This window comes from Mesoplodon densirostris, chromosome 2, assembly GCF_025265405.1.
Source record: "Mesoplodon densirostris isolate mMesDen1 chromosome 2, mMesDen1 primary haplotype, whole genome shotgun sequence".
In the NCBI taxonomy this organism is placed as follows: domain Eukaryota; kingdom Metazoa; phylum Chordata; class Mammalia; order Artiodactyla; family Ziphiidae; genus Mesoplodon; species Mesoplodon densirostris.
The window spans coordinates 191,752,720-191,766,691 of record NC_082662.1 but is presented as its reverse complement, the minus strand read 5'-3'; the positions used below and the strand labels follow the sequence as shown (position 1 = coordinate 191,766,691).

At 62.3% G+C, this 13,972-nt stretch overlaps 1 protein-coding gene across 2 annotated transcripts; it reads left to right on the top strand.

Annotated features, from left to right (window-relative positions):
- The first annotated feature begins 976 nt into the window (after positions 1-976).
- On the top strand, positions 977-12,938 carry TMEM9 (transmembrane protein 9). Of its 2 annotated transcripts, none has more exons than XM_060091491.1 (6): positions 977-1,027; positions 1,473-1,574; positions 2,606-2,697; positions 5,464-5,572; positions 7,954-8,085; positions 12,042-12,938. In XM_060091491.1, the coding sequence occupies exons 2-6, from the start codon at positions 1,509-1,511 to the stop codon at positions 12,186-12,188; spliced, it is 546 nt and encodes a 181-aa protein (XP_059947474.1). In that variant the 5' UTR covers positions 977-1,027; positions 1,473-1,508; the 3' UTR covers positions 12,189-12,938. The 2 variants fall into 2 exon arrangements, with proteins under 2 accessions (XP_059947474.1, XP_059947473.1); XM_060091490.1 differs by lacking the exon at positions 977-1,027 and adding an exon at positions 1,060-1,290.
- Positions 12,939-13,972: the final 1,034 nt, after the last annotated feature.

Below are 13,972 nucleotides of genomic sequence, written 5' to 3'. Positions count from 1 at the left end.
GCCTCCTGCCGGTCCTCCGGCTGGCGGATTTTAAATCTACCCAATTCAGCAAACAGGGACTGTGCAGGTGGAGGGGATACAGGCAGGGACACATATCAGTAGGAAGGACCAACACAAACCCAACGATCCCCACAGGAAGTGCCCACCACAATCCACAGTACCTGCGGGGAGGGGCGGGCCACGTCAAGCCCCCCCCACCACGGAATCCCAAAATATCGACTGAAGGGTCTTTGCATCCAACCAACTCCTTTCAGACAAGGAAGCAGAGGCGGGAGAGAGGAGGTGTCTTCCAGGTAACACCACTGCTTAGTGGCAGAGCGGGACCAAAGCCCAGGTGTCTTCACCAGGGTCGGTGCCCTAGACTCGGACGACTCCCCTCTCTTTCCTTTGCAGCTGGACCGAGTTCACCCCTGCCCCTCAGCGGCCCGGACCTCCCCCGCCCCCCGCACATCCTGCCTCCATCTGCCGGGTCCAGAACCAGCACCAGGGGACCAGGCTGGGAGCTGCGGGCGCACCCTTCACGGGCCCAGCCCGCCCCTCGCCGCCCCTCGCCGCCCCGCTTCCTCCTCCTGCCGGGGATGGGGAGGAGACGTGGGGCCGCCCTCTGCAGCAAAGATGCGACTCAGATAACATCTCCAAATTGTGGATGAGGACAGAGCCCTTGAATCTGCTCTTATCGTTATTGTCGTTACTAGCTTATTGGTTATCAAGTGCTTTCTCTATGAAACGGCAAGACTGAACAGCTTAGGCCCCCTCCGAAACCCCGGGTTTCGAATACGGGGAGGAGCGAGCTCGGCGGTGGAATTCTGCGGCCGCAAGGAGGCCACACCTTCCCAGCTTCTCGTTCGCTTGCAGACGCTCCCTTTTCCTGTTTGGTCAGGTTGAGAAATGCCTCCCTCTCCCTTGCGCGGAGCCTCGGCGCCCATGCGGAGGCGGGCCTTGTGGCCTTGATGACATCCCCAGCAGCCAATAGAAGCTGGAGGGGCGGGGCCGGCCGGGTCCAGTGCTGCCAAGGCAGGGTTCGCAGGTTAGCAGACGTGCGGGAGGGGTGCTGGGGTCGCGGGGGTCGCGCGGGTCGCGAGGGCCCTGGGGTCCGGAGCCCGCGGCCTGGCTGTGGGGTTGGGGCTCCCAGGCTCCGCGCCCCAAGTTCTCCTCGGCCCGAGCGGGAGGAGCTGCGGGCGGTGATGAGGGAGGGCGGAGGAACGCGAGATGGGGGTCGCTGGCCGGCCTTGTCCGGCGGACCCGAGGCCCGGGGCCCCGCCCGGGAGGCCCCGCGGCCCGGCGCGCCAGGTGGGCTGTGGAAGTCGAGGCCTGGGGGAGAGGGAAGCGCCTTCGCGGACCAGGCTTGGAAGGCCCAGGACCCCGGGCCCAGCTCCCACCCACTTCCCGTGCCCGAGCAGGGCGGTTCGCTCCGGGGCCGAGGGTGCTGCGTGGCCGCCCGCCGCTTCTCCGCCTCAGTATTTCTCTTTCAGGTGGGCGGTCTTGCCGGCCCCGAAAGTCTGAGAAGCATGAAGCTCCTGTGTTTGGTGGCCGTGGTCGGAAGTCTGCTGGTGCCCCCAGCCCAAGCCAACAAGGTGCAGCTCCCATGCACGACCACCCTGCCTGCGCCCCGGCATCCCGGGGGGGGGCTGCTGCTCCAGCCCGGCCCCTCACTCCCCTTCGGGCCGTGTCGGTGCATATTCTCTCGGCCCTAGGCTGCAGGCCTCCAGGAGAGGGGGCGTCTGCGGGGCACGCGTGTGGATCTGGCACGCAGGAGGTGGAATTCCAGTCCGGGTTCTGTGTTTGGGGAAGTTGTCAAAGTTCTCAGCACCTTCTTCCTTTGCTCCTCCTGGGTGCCCACTGCCCTAGTCGGAGCTTCCAGTAGCCTAAGGAGTGGGCGTAATGTGAGGAGTGTGAAGTCTGCACAGATGCAGGTTTCTGGGTGGAGGGGACCCACCCCCGAGCTGGGACTCGAGCTGGGACTCGAGGTAACTTCCATTCCTTAGGGGTAATGGCCCGGAGCTGGGTTTGGGTAGGTCTCTGGAATTCGAGATTATGATTCACTGAGGCTTTGAATCAGACCGAGTCTCAGGGTTTGTTTCCGCTTCCTCCTGGGAATGCTAATTCGAATGAAAATTTTGTGTTGTTGTTTCTGACCCATCCCAGGGAGGGAGAACTTCCAGAGGGGTTGCTTGAGTGTCTCCATGGAAACGTCCACTTTTTCTGGTTCACCCCAGCCTTTTCCTTCCCTGATCCTAACCTAGGAAGTTGGAGGTGGGGTTGGGGGAAGAGGCCAGCCGCCAAGACTGCTGGACCCGGGTACACACACAGGTGTGAGGCCCAGAGCCGAGGACTGCCACCTTGCTTGCTCCTCCCCCAAGCCCCCTACCTGGGAGTGGCAGCCCTGGGTAGCCTTCCGTGAGTATCATTCGCGCCCCCAGACAGTTTCTTGAGGACCCTGTGATGTAGCATCCTTCCTGCAGAAGTCGTTCCTGCTGAACTTGGGCATGGGGGAAGGTCAAGAGCATTCATATGGTCACCTTATGCAACAGGGAACTGAAAGTTGAGTCTTGTTAGAACTTGAACCCAGGGGCCCTGCTCACCTGATATGTGCTTCCTCTTGCAGAGTTCTGAAGATATCCGGTGCAAATGCATCTGTCCACCATATAGAAACATCAGTGGACACATTTACAACCAGAATGTGTCACAGAAGGACTGGTAAGGCACTGCCCAGGCTGGCCCTTGAGGTTGTGGGTGTTGACTGGGGTTTGTGGACCCCTGGAGGATAAGCTTGCTCTCCCGTTTCTATGGAGAACCTTACAAAGGAATGTTTTGTCCCTGGTCACACAACCGATTAGAAATAGGGTCCACGTGTCTTTAATTCCAGCTGAGGGGTTCCTGGTCAGAGAAGTGGATTTTGTTATTTTGATTTGCTTGGATTTGGGTGTTTGTTCATATCTGCGAAATGGTAACAGAGAAGCTGGGAGAGGTAAGTATTAGAGCCACATACCGTGGGATCTTTCGCCTACTTGCGTGCTCTTGGCGAAGCTCTGTTACATGCGTCATTTGATGCCAGTGTCTAACCACCTTGTAAGGCAGTGGGATGGGTTGTGATCCCATTTTATAGCTGCAGAGATTGAGGCACAAAGAGAATTTACATTATACTCCTGGGGTCTTGAATTCATTTCTGGATGCCTCACTTCAAAAAAGAGAGAAATAATCAAAAAATCATCAGAGAAAGGACATCAGCTTGTTGAAGGCAAGTTTCAACATGCTCTCCTGCAAAGAACGGTTTAAGGAATTACAGTGTGAGAAGGAGAGGACTTGGGGACACACACAGCTGAGAGGGCAGGAGAGGGGCTGGCGTGCTCTGAGGCACACCGTGTGGTTTGGGTGTAGGACTGGGGCCAGCGAGGAGAGCTCCAGGGAACCAGACTGAAGTGTGAGTTGGGGCGTTTCTCGTGCAGGCCGTTTGAGGAGCAGGGGCAACAGGGGCGCCTCATCCCGGAGGGCTCTGAGCGCGCAGGTGCGGTGATGCCTGCATCCGGTCCCCGCGGAGCGGTTACGCCACACGGGGGAGCCCAGGTCAACGTTGCCTCTACTTAGTCAGGTGTCAGGATCACCAGGTGGGCTTTGAGAAAATACAGAGTCCCAGCACCCTCTCCGCCATGATTTTTGGGTTCTTTTTTGTTGTTGTTTTTCCCAGCTTTATTGAGATGAATCAGACATGTGACGTTGTATAAGGTTACGTGATTTGATACATGTATCTATTGTGGAACAAGGTTAGACAGCACCTGCATCGCCTCACAGGGTAACCGTACAGGTGTAGGTGTGGTAGAACATTTAAGATCTACTCTTTTAGCAACTTCCAGTGTACATAATTGTTAACATGTATTGTTAATGATAGTCACCATGCTGTACGTTAGATACCACCACCACCCCCCCGCCCAAGATTTTGATTCAGTGAATATGGGGGGGTGGGGCATGGCAGGAACCTTTTCTTAAATAAGTGATTGTGAGGCGGTTGGTCCTAGACCAACCTAGATCCTAGACCTCAGGCCAGGACCAGAGGAGACCAGCTGTGTCCTCAGGCCCCTTCCGCATGGTCCCTCCACTGCGAGGAGGACACTTGGGCCTTCCCCTGGTGGAGGGGCGTGAAGCCAGGGTGTCTGAGCGGCACAGGCCATGTTCCTGTGTTGCAGGCGCTCTGCCGTCTCATGCTGGGGGTCCTCGTGCCTGTGAGGGGCAGAAACCCCAACACCTTCGCCCTGATGGTGGAGCTCCCGAGGAGTACACTATGGACACAGTCCCCGAGCTGGCTAGTGCAGTGTCTCTCACACTTCTAAAAATACAGGCTTCAAACAAATCTGTTTTGGAAACACATTGTGTAAAAGTCAGGACTGCCCTGGCTGAGCAGGAGCGTCCATGGCCCCTCCCTCCCACCCTCCGGCACAGAGGGCCCTGGGGTGCCCCAGGGAGCACATTTTGAAGGACACTGATCAAGTTCAGCCTCTGTTGTGTCCATGAGGACACTGAGGCCCAGAGAAGTTACACACATCACCTGCAGAAGGCAGAGACTTAAACCAGCTTGCCGTTCCGTAACCCTCTCCCCTAAGGTGCTATCACTGATCCCCAAAAAGGGACACGTCACGGTTTCACTGATTCCCTGGGGAGAGAACACATCCCTGTGGGGAACCCACAAGTCCCACTGGTGCACCAGAGTGACCTTCCAGACCCAGGGAGAAATCTGGGCCTCGGAGGCTGGTAGGGGTCCCCGGAGAGGGGAGGTCCCAGGAGTGATGACCCAGTGCTGGGTGTGGACCTGGCCCTGTCCGGCGGCCCCTCCCCGGGCAGGGGCTGAGTTACAGCAGGGAGCCACGTGCCCAGCGCTGGAAGTGGGGTCATCAGAGGTTCAGGTAAAATCACACCCTCCACACATGGACTTTTAGGGGGAACAGAGGCTTGTGGAGGACATGCCAGCCCACGCTGTTGGCGCCTCTGCCAGAAACCCTGCCTGAGCCTGAGGGCCCCTGGGACAGCCCGGGCCAGAGCTGGAAGGGCCTGGAGGGTCATCCGGCACCACCCCTGCAGCTCCCAGAGGCACAGTTCCCAGAGGAGGCTCAGGCCCAGGGCACCAGGCTCCTGGTGGCAGGGCCCAGCTGAGACACAGCAGTGGGAGGGGATAGGGAAGTGGGGTTCAGAGATGTTGAAGAAGGCAGAGTCACTGGCTTGTGGTGGGTCCGTGGGTCAGAGGAGGCCTGGCGGAGGCGCTGCCTGCCACGGGGACAGACCCTGGACCCGAGGGACTGGGGTGGGGTGGGGGTGGAGTCTGTGCCACTGGGACACTCACCCCGTGAGTCGCGGAGGGCAAGGTCCTCGAGAGGCTGTGGGTTGGGAAAGGGGTTCCGCCAGCCTGACCCTTCAGAGACCCTCCCCTCCCTGGGGAGCCCCCCGGCTGCCCCCACAGCCCTCTGTCTGTTGCAGCAACTGCCTGCACGTGGTGGAGCCCATGCCGGTGCCCGGCCACGATGTGGAGGCCTACTGCCTGCTGTGCGAGTGCAAGTACGAGGAGCGTAGCACCACCACCATCAAGGTGCCCGGCGACCGCCCCGCCCCTGCGCGGCCCCGCCCCCTGCGCGGCCTCGCCCCGCCCCCTCTCCCTGGGGGGCCTGCGCGTCCGGGCCGGGGGGGGTGGGGGGTGCCGCCCCGCCCTCCGTCCTGTCCTGTCCTGTTTCCTTCTGCTCGGGCTTGGGGGGCTGGCCCCGAGGCTGGCCAGGTGGCAACCCAGGGACCCCCTTCCCACCCCCCTTGGGGCCGCTCTCCCCTCTGACGCCATCACACTCGCAGGGGGGACCTGGGAGGGGGGCTGGAGACCCCTTCCCCCCGCTTCCCGTCTTCCTCTCCCTTCTCGCCTTCCATTTGTTCAGTAGACATTTCCGGGGCTCCTGCTGTGTCTCGGGCACTGTAAGGGATGCTGGAGCGGAGGTAGCCCGCCCTCCGGAGCCTGCAGTCTGGTTAAGCTTCCAGAGCGACACCAGAGCTGCGGGCCTGGCAGGATGGGCATCAGACGCCCCCCTTGCTTCCCCTGAACCCCATTCTCCTGGGCATCAGTGAATTCAGGGGAGGTGGTGGAATGGCCACCAACACACAGTGAGGACATGGAGAGGCCTGGTCCCTGGTCCCCTCCAGGCAGACTTGATCCCCCAGCACCACCACACCCCAACCAGGGCGAGCTTGGCCATGCTTGCCGATTTCCAACATAAGCCTCTCCTGGTCCAGCTTTTAAGCTTAGTTCTGTGTGTCTGGTGAAGGATCGGGACATAGCATCAGGAAAGAGCCCGCAGGGATTTGGCAACAGCCCTGAGCCTGCCATCGGGCTTCCCTTTTGAGGCTCTTTTGGCGGCGAGGTGGTCCTCACCGCTGTCCTCCCTGCCTGGCCCGCGGTGCTCGTCCTCTCCCCTGTCCACTCTCCCTGCCATCACCCCTTCCCCTCTGAGCTTATCCACTGGCCCCACGCTTGGGGGGCCAGGTCCCCAAGACCTTAGATTCAAGGGGCTTCCTGATGTGGGGACCTCATCAGATACACTTCCTAATCCCCCAGTTTCCCTCTAGTCCTTGCTAAGAGACCAGAGAGAACCCCTTCCAGCTTCAGCCTGTTAAAGAGAGTCAGCCCTATCCCCCCCCGCCGCTTCCTGGGGTACAGGCAAGGGTTCTGATCCTGTACCCTGTCTGAAGATGCCCCAGTCAGGGAGGCGTGTGGTCCAGCTGGACCTGGCCGTGAACCAAGCTCGGCTCCCATCACAGTGTAGACGCGGGGCTGGGGTCGGCAGCGATGGATGGCAGTTGGGATAGGAGTTGTGGTCAGTAAATCCGGGTTCCAGGCGCATCCGCCACTTACTATTCTTGGGACTGAGGGTGACGGTGTGGCCTGGGGGATCTGCATCAGGTGAGTGTCAGAAAGGCATAGGAGTTGTGGTCAGGAAATCCGGGTTCCAGGCGCATCCGCCACTTAGTATTCTTGGGACTGAGGGTGACGGTGTGGCCTGGGGGATCTGCATCAGGTGAGTGTCAGAAAGGCATAGGAGTTGTGGTCAGCAAATCTGCGTTCCAGGCGCATCCGCCACTTAGTATTCTTGGGACTGAGGGTGACGGTGTGGCCTGGGGGGGTCTGCATCAGGTGAGTGTCAGAAAGGCATAGGAGTTGTGGTCAGCAAATCTGGGTTCCAGGCACATCCGCCACTTAGTATTCTTGGGACTGAGGGTGACGGTGTGGCCTGGGGGGTCTGCATCAGGTGAGTGTCAGCCCCTGGGGGACATTTGGAGATGGACTGTGGCCCCAGTAACTGCGGCGTGTTACTGACCGTGGAGGGCAGTGTCCTGGGGAGTCCTGCCTGAGGTGCCCGGAGTACCCGCGCTGGGAAACATCTCATAGCTTCCTTGACTCTGTTTTTCCTGTAAAACAAAAATGACTGCAGCTTGGGAGGCTCTCCAGGCATGTAAGAGGTTCTGGAAGTTCTTTCTGCCCCAGCCTCACCTCCTGCTGTGACTGACGGGGGAGGGGCTGTGGCCGCCTGCCTGTCCCCTCTGCCCCCTGATGGTGACTCGCCCTCTTGGGACTGAAGCCCCCACCCCGGCACCCTGTGCTGTCCTCGGCAGGGCTCGGTTCTCCCCGCTCTGATGGGCGCTCCCCCCCCCCGCCCCCGTCTGGCCGGGCACATTCCCCTCCCCGCTCTCCACTCCTGGGGGCGCCTCATCTGTCATCTTTGTGCTGCCCGAGAACTGGTGGCTCTTGTGGGGTCCCGACCGCCGAGGGCACAGTCGGTAAAGGTGGAGTGGGTCGTTCTCCGCGCCCGCGGTCTCCCGGCCCGTCTGCAGGCAGCACTTGAGGCCCCGCTGCCCACTGAAGACAGACGGCTGGGGACAGGAGCGGCGGGTGGCGGCCCGCAGGGCGAGCTGGGTCTCTTCCGCTCGCAGGTCATCATCGTCGTCTACCTGTCGGTGGTGGGCGCCCTCCTGCTGTACATGGCCTTCCTGATGCTGGTGGACCCTCTGATTCGAAAGCCGGACGCCTACACCGAGCGGCTGCACGACGAGGAGGAGAACGAGGTAGCGGGCCGCACCCCGCCGCCCACAGGCGGCGTCCCTGGGGCCTGGGCGGGGCCGCCTTCCCCTCCCCCAGTACTCCAGTCGCCTCTTCTCCCGTTCGCGTCACCAGGACTGCAGGGTTTCCTCAGCGGGGACAGCCTTGAGTTTGCCCTGGTCTGGCATCAGGCAGCTTCAGTGCACAGGTCCGGGAGCCTCCTTGTCGCCCTGCATTCCTAGCAGAGGGGCAGTGAGCCCGCCAGGCAGCCGCATGTGGGTGCTCAGACCTTGGTGTCAGGCCGACAGTGGACTTGGAGAGCGTACCCAGAGAGTCAGGGGAGCCCAGGGTGGGACACAGGAGGCGCAGGCAGCTCTGGGAGTGAGAGGTGGTGTGTGCCGTGCACAGAGCTGTGACGGTGTCGGGCTCCTGGCCTGTGCCCCTCGAGCTCGCCCCCTCGGGCCTGCACAGCTGCCACGTGTGCCCGAGACAGCAATGAGGGAGGAGGGGTGCCCCAGAGGGTGGCATCTGCGGGCAGGTGTGGCTCAGGACGCTTCCTGCCCTGGGGACCGGCTGCGCGCAGGTGCGGAGAGCTTGGCCTCACCCTGGTTTACGTAAAGCCGGGGTGGAAGGACCACAGCCGGGAGGCTAACACGTGTAAGAGGGGCTCTTCCTGCAGAGACATACGTGAGCGAGGTGAAGGGGTGAGTGGTCACTAGAGCACCAGGCTTGGGCTGCAGCGCCGGCGGGCTGTCGCCCCTGAGAGCATCTCACGCAGCGGGTGGAGCTGGGAAGGGCAGGTTCCCGCCGAGAAGAGGGGCTGCCCGGCCGCACGGGGCAGGCCTGCACACGGCCAGGGAGGGACGGGGCCTGGCCCGTCCCTGGACCCCACGGCCCCTCCGGGGTGGGTGCCCCCAGCCTCCTGCTGACATGCGCCCAGCCGGTGGAGCTGGGGCTGGGAGGCGGGGGGGCTGGCAGTTGGGTGGTCTCTGTCCAGGAGGAAATCTCGCGCGCCTACCTGGTCATTAACGTGCGGTAACAGCAGCTCTGCTGGGGGCGCAGTGGCGCGGGTGAGCGCCCCGTGATTAGGGGCTGCGTGCGGTAATTGCAGTCCTGGCTGGGGAGCGGCTGAGAGATGGGCCGTGATTACACGGCTCCGCGGCCTCCCCCCGCGGCCTCCCCGGCATGTGTGCCACCTGGCTGCGGAGCCTGAAGGGAGGGCAAGCCGCTCTGCTCTTTATGGGCCCTGCCCTGGGCACCCCGGCTCGCCCCGTCCCTGTTTCTCTTCCTCCTGATGTACTCAGATCCTGCAGGTGCCCCATGTAGACAGAGGCACAGACCTCGGGCCCGCCCTCAGGGTCCGAGCCCGGGGCAGAGAGGGGCGGGGGAAGCCGGGGGCTGACTTTTCCTCGGTGTTAGTGGGGGAAGGCTTCCTGGCAGCGGGGCTCTTCCGTGGTGGGGAGGGGCCGCTTAAGTGCTGGGGCCGCTGGAGCTGAGTGGAGCGGGGACCGCGGTGGCGCCCGGGCCTGGGGCCAGCAAGGGGAGGAGGCCCTGCCTGGCTGAGCTGAATCTCTGGAAATGCTCTGAAGAGCATTTCCCTTTAGAGGGATGAGGTCCCCCCCGGGCGGGGGACTTAGCTTTCACCCCAAGAGGAAGAAAGTCAGGCTCTAGGCCTGTGCAACTCAGTGACCTTGAGAAGGCTCCCCTCCACACCCCAGGAGTCGGGGGGTCGATCGCATCCCAGGATGGGGGCCCTTTGGCTTCGTCCCCCCATTCCTGTAGCCGGGAGCTCCTGCTCTGGGGCTCGAGGACAGAGAGGAAGGGGGCCTGGCCCACAGCGCTGAGGAGATGAAAGCCCCGCTCCCTCTGAAGGTGCCGGCCGGCCCGGTGGGCCCCCGGTGCCCGGCGCTGCCTTTCCTGATTCCAGCAGCATCAGGACTAATCCCCCGGCTCAGACGTCCTTTGAAAGGAGGAAGCCAGCCTTTTTGCTGGGGCAGAAACGGAAGCAGAGCTGTGCTAGATGTGTAGGTTTGGCCCCCTTTGAAGAGAGAGAAGGAAGGGTTCTTGCACGGCTGTGGGTGTCTCTGGGCCTCGCTGCGTGGGCCTCAGCTCTGCAGGGTCCCCCGAGACCACAGCCCACTGGGCGGGAGCGGGGGACCCTGGGCTGCTGCACGGCCCCTCCCTTCCCAGGGCGGCGAGGAGCCCAAGAGGGAAGGGACGATCTGAATAGTAGTGACACTGGTGACCTTTCAAGGGCAGGTCCCGCCTCCTGCCTGGGGACTCCAGGAGTGGGTCTCACGCTGACAGTGGCTGTGAATTGAGCGCTTGGGATCTGCCAGGCACCGCTGAACGCTGTGTGCCCACTGTCCCTGAGAAGACGCTCCTGCAGGCTCCATCCGTGGGTGGGAAGCAGGTTCCGAGGACAGGGTGTCAGCCAGGGTCGTGCTCCAGGGCCAGAGCCCAGGTGCAGAGCCAGGTTTGATTCCACGGTCGTCTTCCCACCGTGAACTGCTGGGGAGGAAGGAGACTGAACACCCCGCGGGCTCCAACTCTTGACAGCAGTGTGCTGAGGCCATTACACGTGTTACTGTATATGTAACCTTGCTGTATCCCGCTCCTGGTCACAAACGGTGTGTGTCAGGGTGTGGGGCGCCACCCACAAGGTCCTGAGTCATGACCAGCACTGAAAACAGTGACATGGAGCAGGGCAGAGGACATCAGAGGGCGTCATGCTGAGTGTCGTGTGAAGCTCTGTGTGTGTGTGTGTGTGTTTGCTGCACTGGGTCATCAGGTGCATGTAATTCCTGTTGACAGTATAGGCAGAAAAGCCTAAGAAGACCGGGTTTACTAAGTTGGAGCTTGGGGAAATCAAGTGGCTTGTCAGGGACACACAGCTACTAAGTGGCCAAGGCCGGGAGAAGGTGGCCAGCTGTAGAACCCAGGATCCTGGCTTCGACTCTGATGCTCCAGCACCTGCCCCTGAGGTGCTGCCGTGGTCCTCGTCCAGCCTGGCAGAGAGGCTTCCTCGGGGTCCCGGGCCGAGGGCTCCCGGGGGGCAGCGTCCGTCCCTAACTCACCCTGGGCAGAGCTCTGGGCGGCAGTGACGACCTGCCAGCCTCACCGCCCGCCGCCAGCGCGCTGCCTCCCCTCCCCTCGCCCCCATCCCCCGCCCCTACCTCCCCAGCCTGGCAGCTGCATGGCGACAGAAGCTGTGCCAGCTTGGGGCATTAGAAGCAGAGTTGCAGTTGCTGGGCGGCCCTGGGCTTAGAGAGGTGTGCTAATCCCTTAAGAGGCGTGTGGCAGGAGATGAGAGGCAGGGAGAGCTGGGGAGGAAATCCCCCGGGCTGTGGGCCTGGCCCTGGCTCCAGTTCCCCCCAGGGATCAGGTTCGGGTCCTGCAGGAAATGCATGGGCTCTGGCGCTTCAGAGGCAGAGAAGTGGTCATTAGGGGAAGATGCTGCCTTTGACGACAGCGCAGTTCTGAGGGCGGGGGGAGGGCACAGGGCAGAGCCGGGAGGCGGCCGGCGCGGCCCTGGCTCTGGGATGGGCACGCAGGGCGAGCGCCCAGCTCCACCTGCCAGACGCTGTCCTTCGGGGAGCGAGCTGGGGCCCTAGCCCCGGCAGAGCAGGTCCTGGGGGTTTCCCTGCTGTCCTGGCCGTGGCCGGCAGGGCCGAGGAGTCCTGCAGCCCGCTACCAGCTGCGGGGGCACGTGGTGCCTCTCCTCGGATGACAGGGTCATCGTGTCCTCTGTGCTGACCCTCCGCGCTCCTCTCGAGGCTCAGGAGCCAGTCTGGGGTGCGGCCGGGCCCGACCAGAGCCCCCGCTTCCCGGGCCCCCGCCCATCCCACAGCCGCGGGCGCCCTGTGCTGGGTGGGCCCTCGGGGAGGCCTTCGGGGTCGCTCTCCTGGCTTTGTTTTCCATGTCAGGCGTTTGAGACCCCCCCCGGCTCTGGGTGCCAAGCCTCTTCTTCCTCCCGCAACAGGACGCTCGCTCTGTGGCGGCCGCCACCTTCTCCGGGCCGCGGGCGAACACGGTCCTGGAGCGCGTGGAGGGAGCGCAGCAGCGGTGGAAGCTGCAGGTGCAGGAGCAGCGGAAGACGGTCTTCGATCGGCACAAGATGCTCAGCTAGGCAGCCGTGCCGCCGGGTCACGGTCAAGGCAGGACCGGAGGCCGCGCCTGCCAGCCTCCAGGGCTGGACGGAGCTGGCCACTCTCCCCACTCGGTGCCACCCTCCGAGTCTCCCCTTTAAAGCCCGGGGCATTTTCCCTTCTCCCTCTGTTTTGACATGTGCTCAGCTGCATGATCTAGGAAAAGCGCTGGGTCCATGGTCTCAGTTTGCCTGCGCAGGTGGTCTTCAGGGGAGGGAGGGCTGGGGTTCTTGGGACTGGAGCGACCCCGTCACCTTGCTCCCTCCTCGCCACCCTCCCGGCTGCAGACCTTGGGAGCTCGGTCGTCAGGAACCGAGTGTGGGAGAGGAAGGCACAGCCAGCCTCCTCCCGACCCGACTCCTCGGCCCGGGCATGGCCTCACTCCAGCCCTCGGGACGGCTCTGCTGGGAAGGCTGATGCCACAGCCCGGCCGTTGTCCTCAGGGCACACCTTCCCCTTCCTCTTCTCCCATCGAGGCAGGCAGAGCCAAGGACCCTGCGTACTCTGCCTCCTGGCCCCGCTCCCACTTCAGGAAGCCAGGCAGTGCCCCCTCCTCCCGCCCCGGTCTGCAATTGCTGAGCCGTTGGTGGGACCACAGGACCCCGAGGCCGAGCGGTGGCTCTGAGCACCTGGGCGCCTATCCTCAGATGGACACTTGTCCCTGAATTTCATTGTACCAGTGCATGGAGAGGAACGTCATCCTCTGTTACTTGTAAATCAAGGAAGCATCACGAAGTTGTCTTACTTGTCTCACTTTGTGGCTCTCAAGAGACTTCAGGGACTACAAGTGTTTCACAGATGGACCCAGATAGGGGACAGGAGCATTGTCCTTGAGGGGTCCAGGCAGAGAGGCAGGGCCCGGACAGTCCAGGTGGCTGTGGCGGACGGGGCCCACGGGGGGCCTGGGCGGGGTCGCTGCTCCTTTCAGGCTCCATTCCCTGCAGGGGGCCGTGGGTGAACTGGCCCTTAGGAACTATCCTGAGTTTATTTGTGGGAGAGTCCCTGAAACTCTGAACAGTGTCTGATGGCAGTATCTTACAGATACAGTACGTGGCGCTCACTGAAAAGCCTGTATGTTTCCCCAAATGAAAACCAGCAGGTACTCAGAGAGGGGTGGGGGCAGCCAGGGAAAGAGCGCTGCCAGGAGAAGCTTCCAGGGGCCGCCAGGGCTGAGTCACATCCATCCATCCATCCCAGAAGTGTGGTGGGGGTGCGTCCAGGACCCAGGCAGAAACAAGGGCCTGGCGGCCCAGCTGGATCTGACTGACTTTCTTCCTGTGGGGTTTGTCCAAGTCAACGTGTTGAGAAGGCTCCGTGTGGAGCCCTGAGCCAGGGTCTTCGTGGGGTGGGCATTTCAGTTTACAGAGATGTGCCCCAGTTCAGAGCCATGTACAGGTACTGAAGCGCACGGGTGGGGTGATGTGTAGACGGGGCTCCAGAGGAGCAGAGACTTGGGGTTGGCACTGGAAGTGAGTGAGGGACACAGTGGGGGGCGGGGTTGACGGGTCCTGGGCCAGCGGGAGGCTTGCGGTGGGTTAACGGGAGGTACGTGGGCCGCAGGTGGCCGCGCAGAGGACCCAGTGCCGGCTGCGTCTCCGCCCTAGTTTGCCCAGCGTACGCTTGGTGCCAGCCAGGCCACCCACTGCTTCAGAGGCCTCGGTGGGCCGCGAGTTCTTCCACGATGGGGACGCTTTCCAACAGTGGGTAGGTGGGTGTGTCAGCTTATCAATCACCAGTCCAGAAATTGGTGCCTCAAATTGCCAGA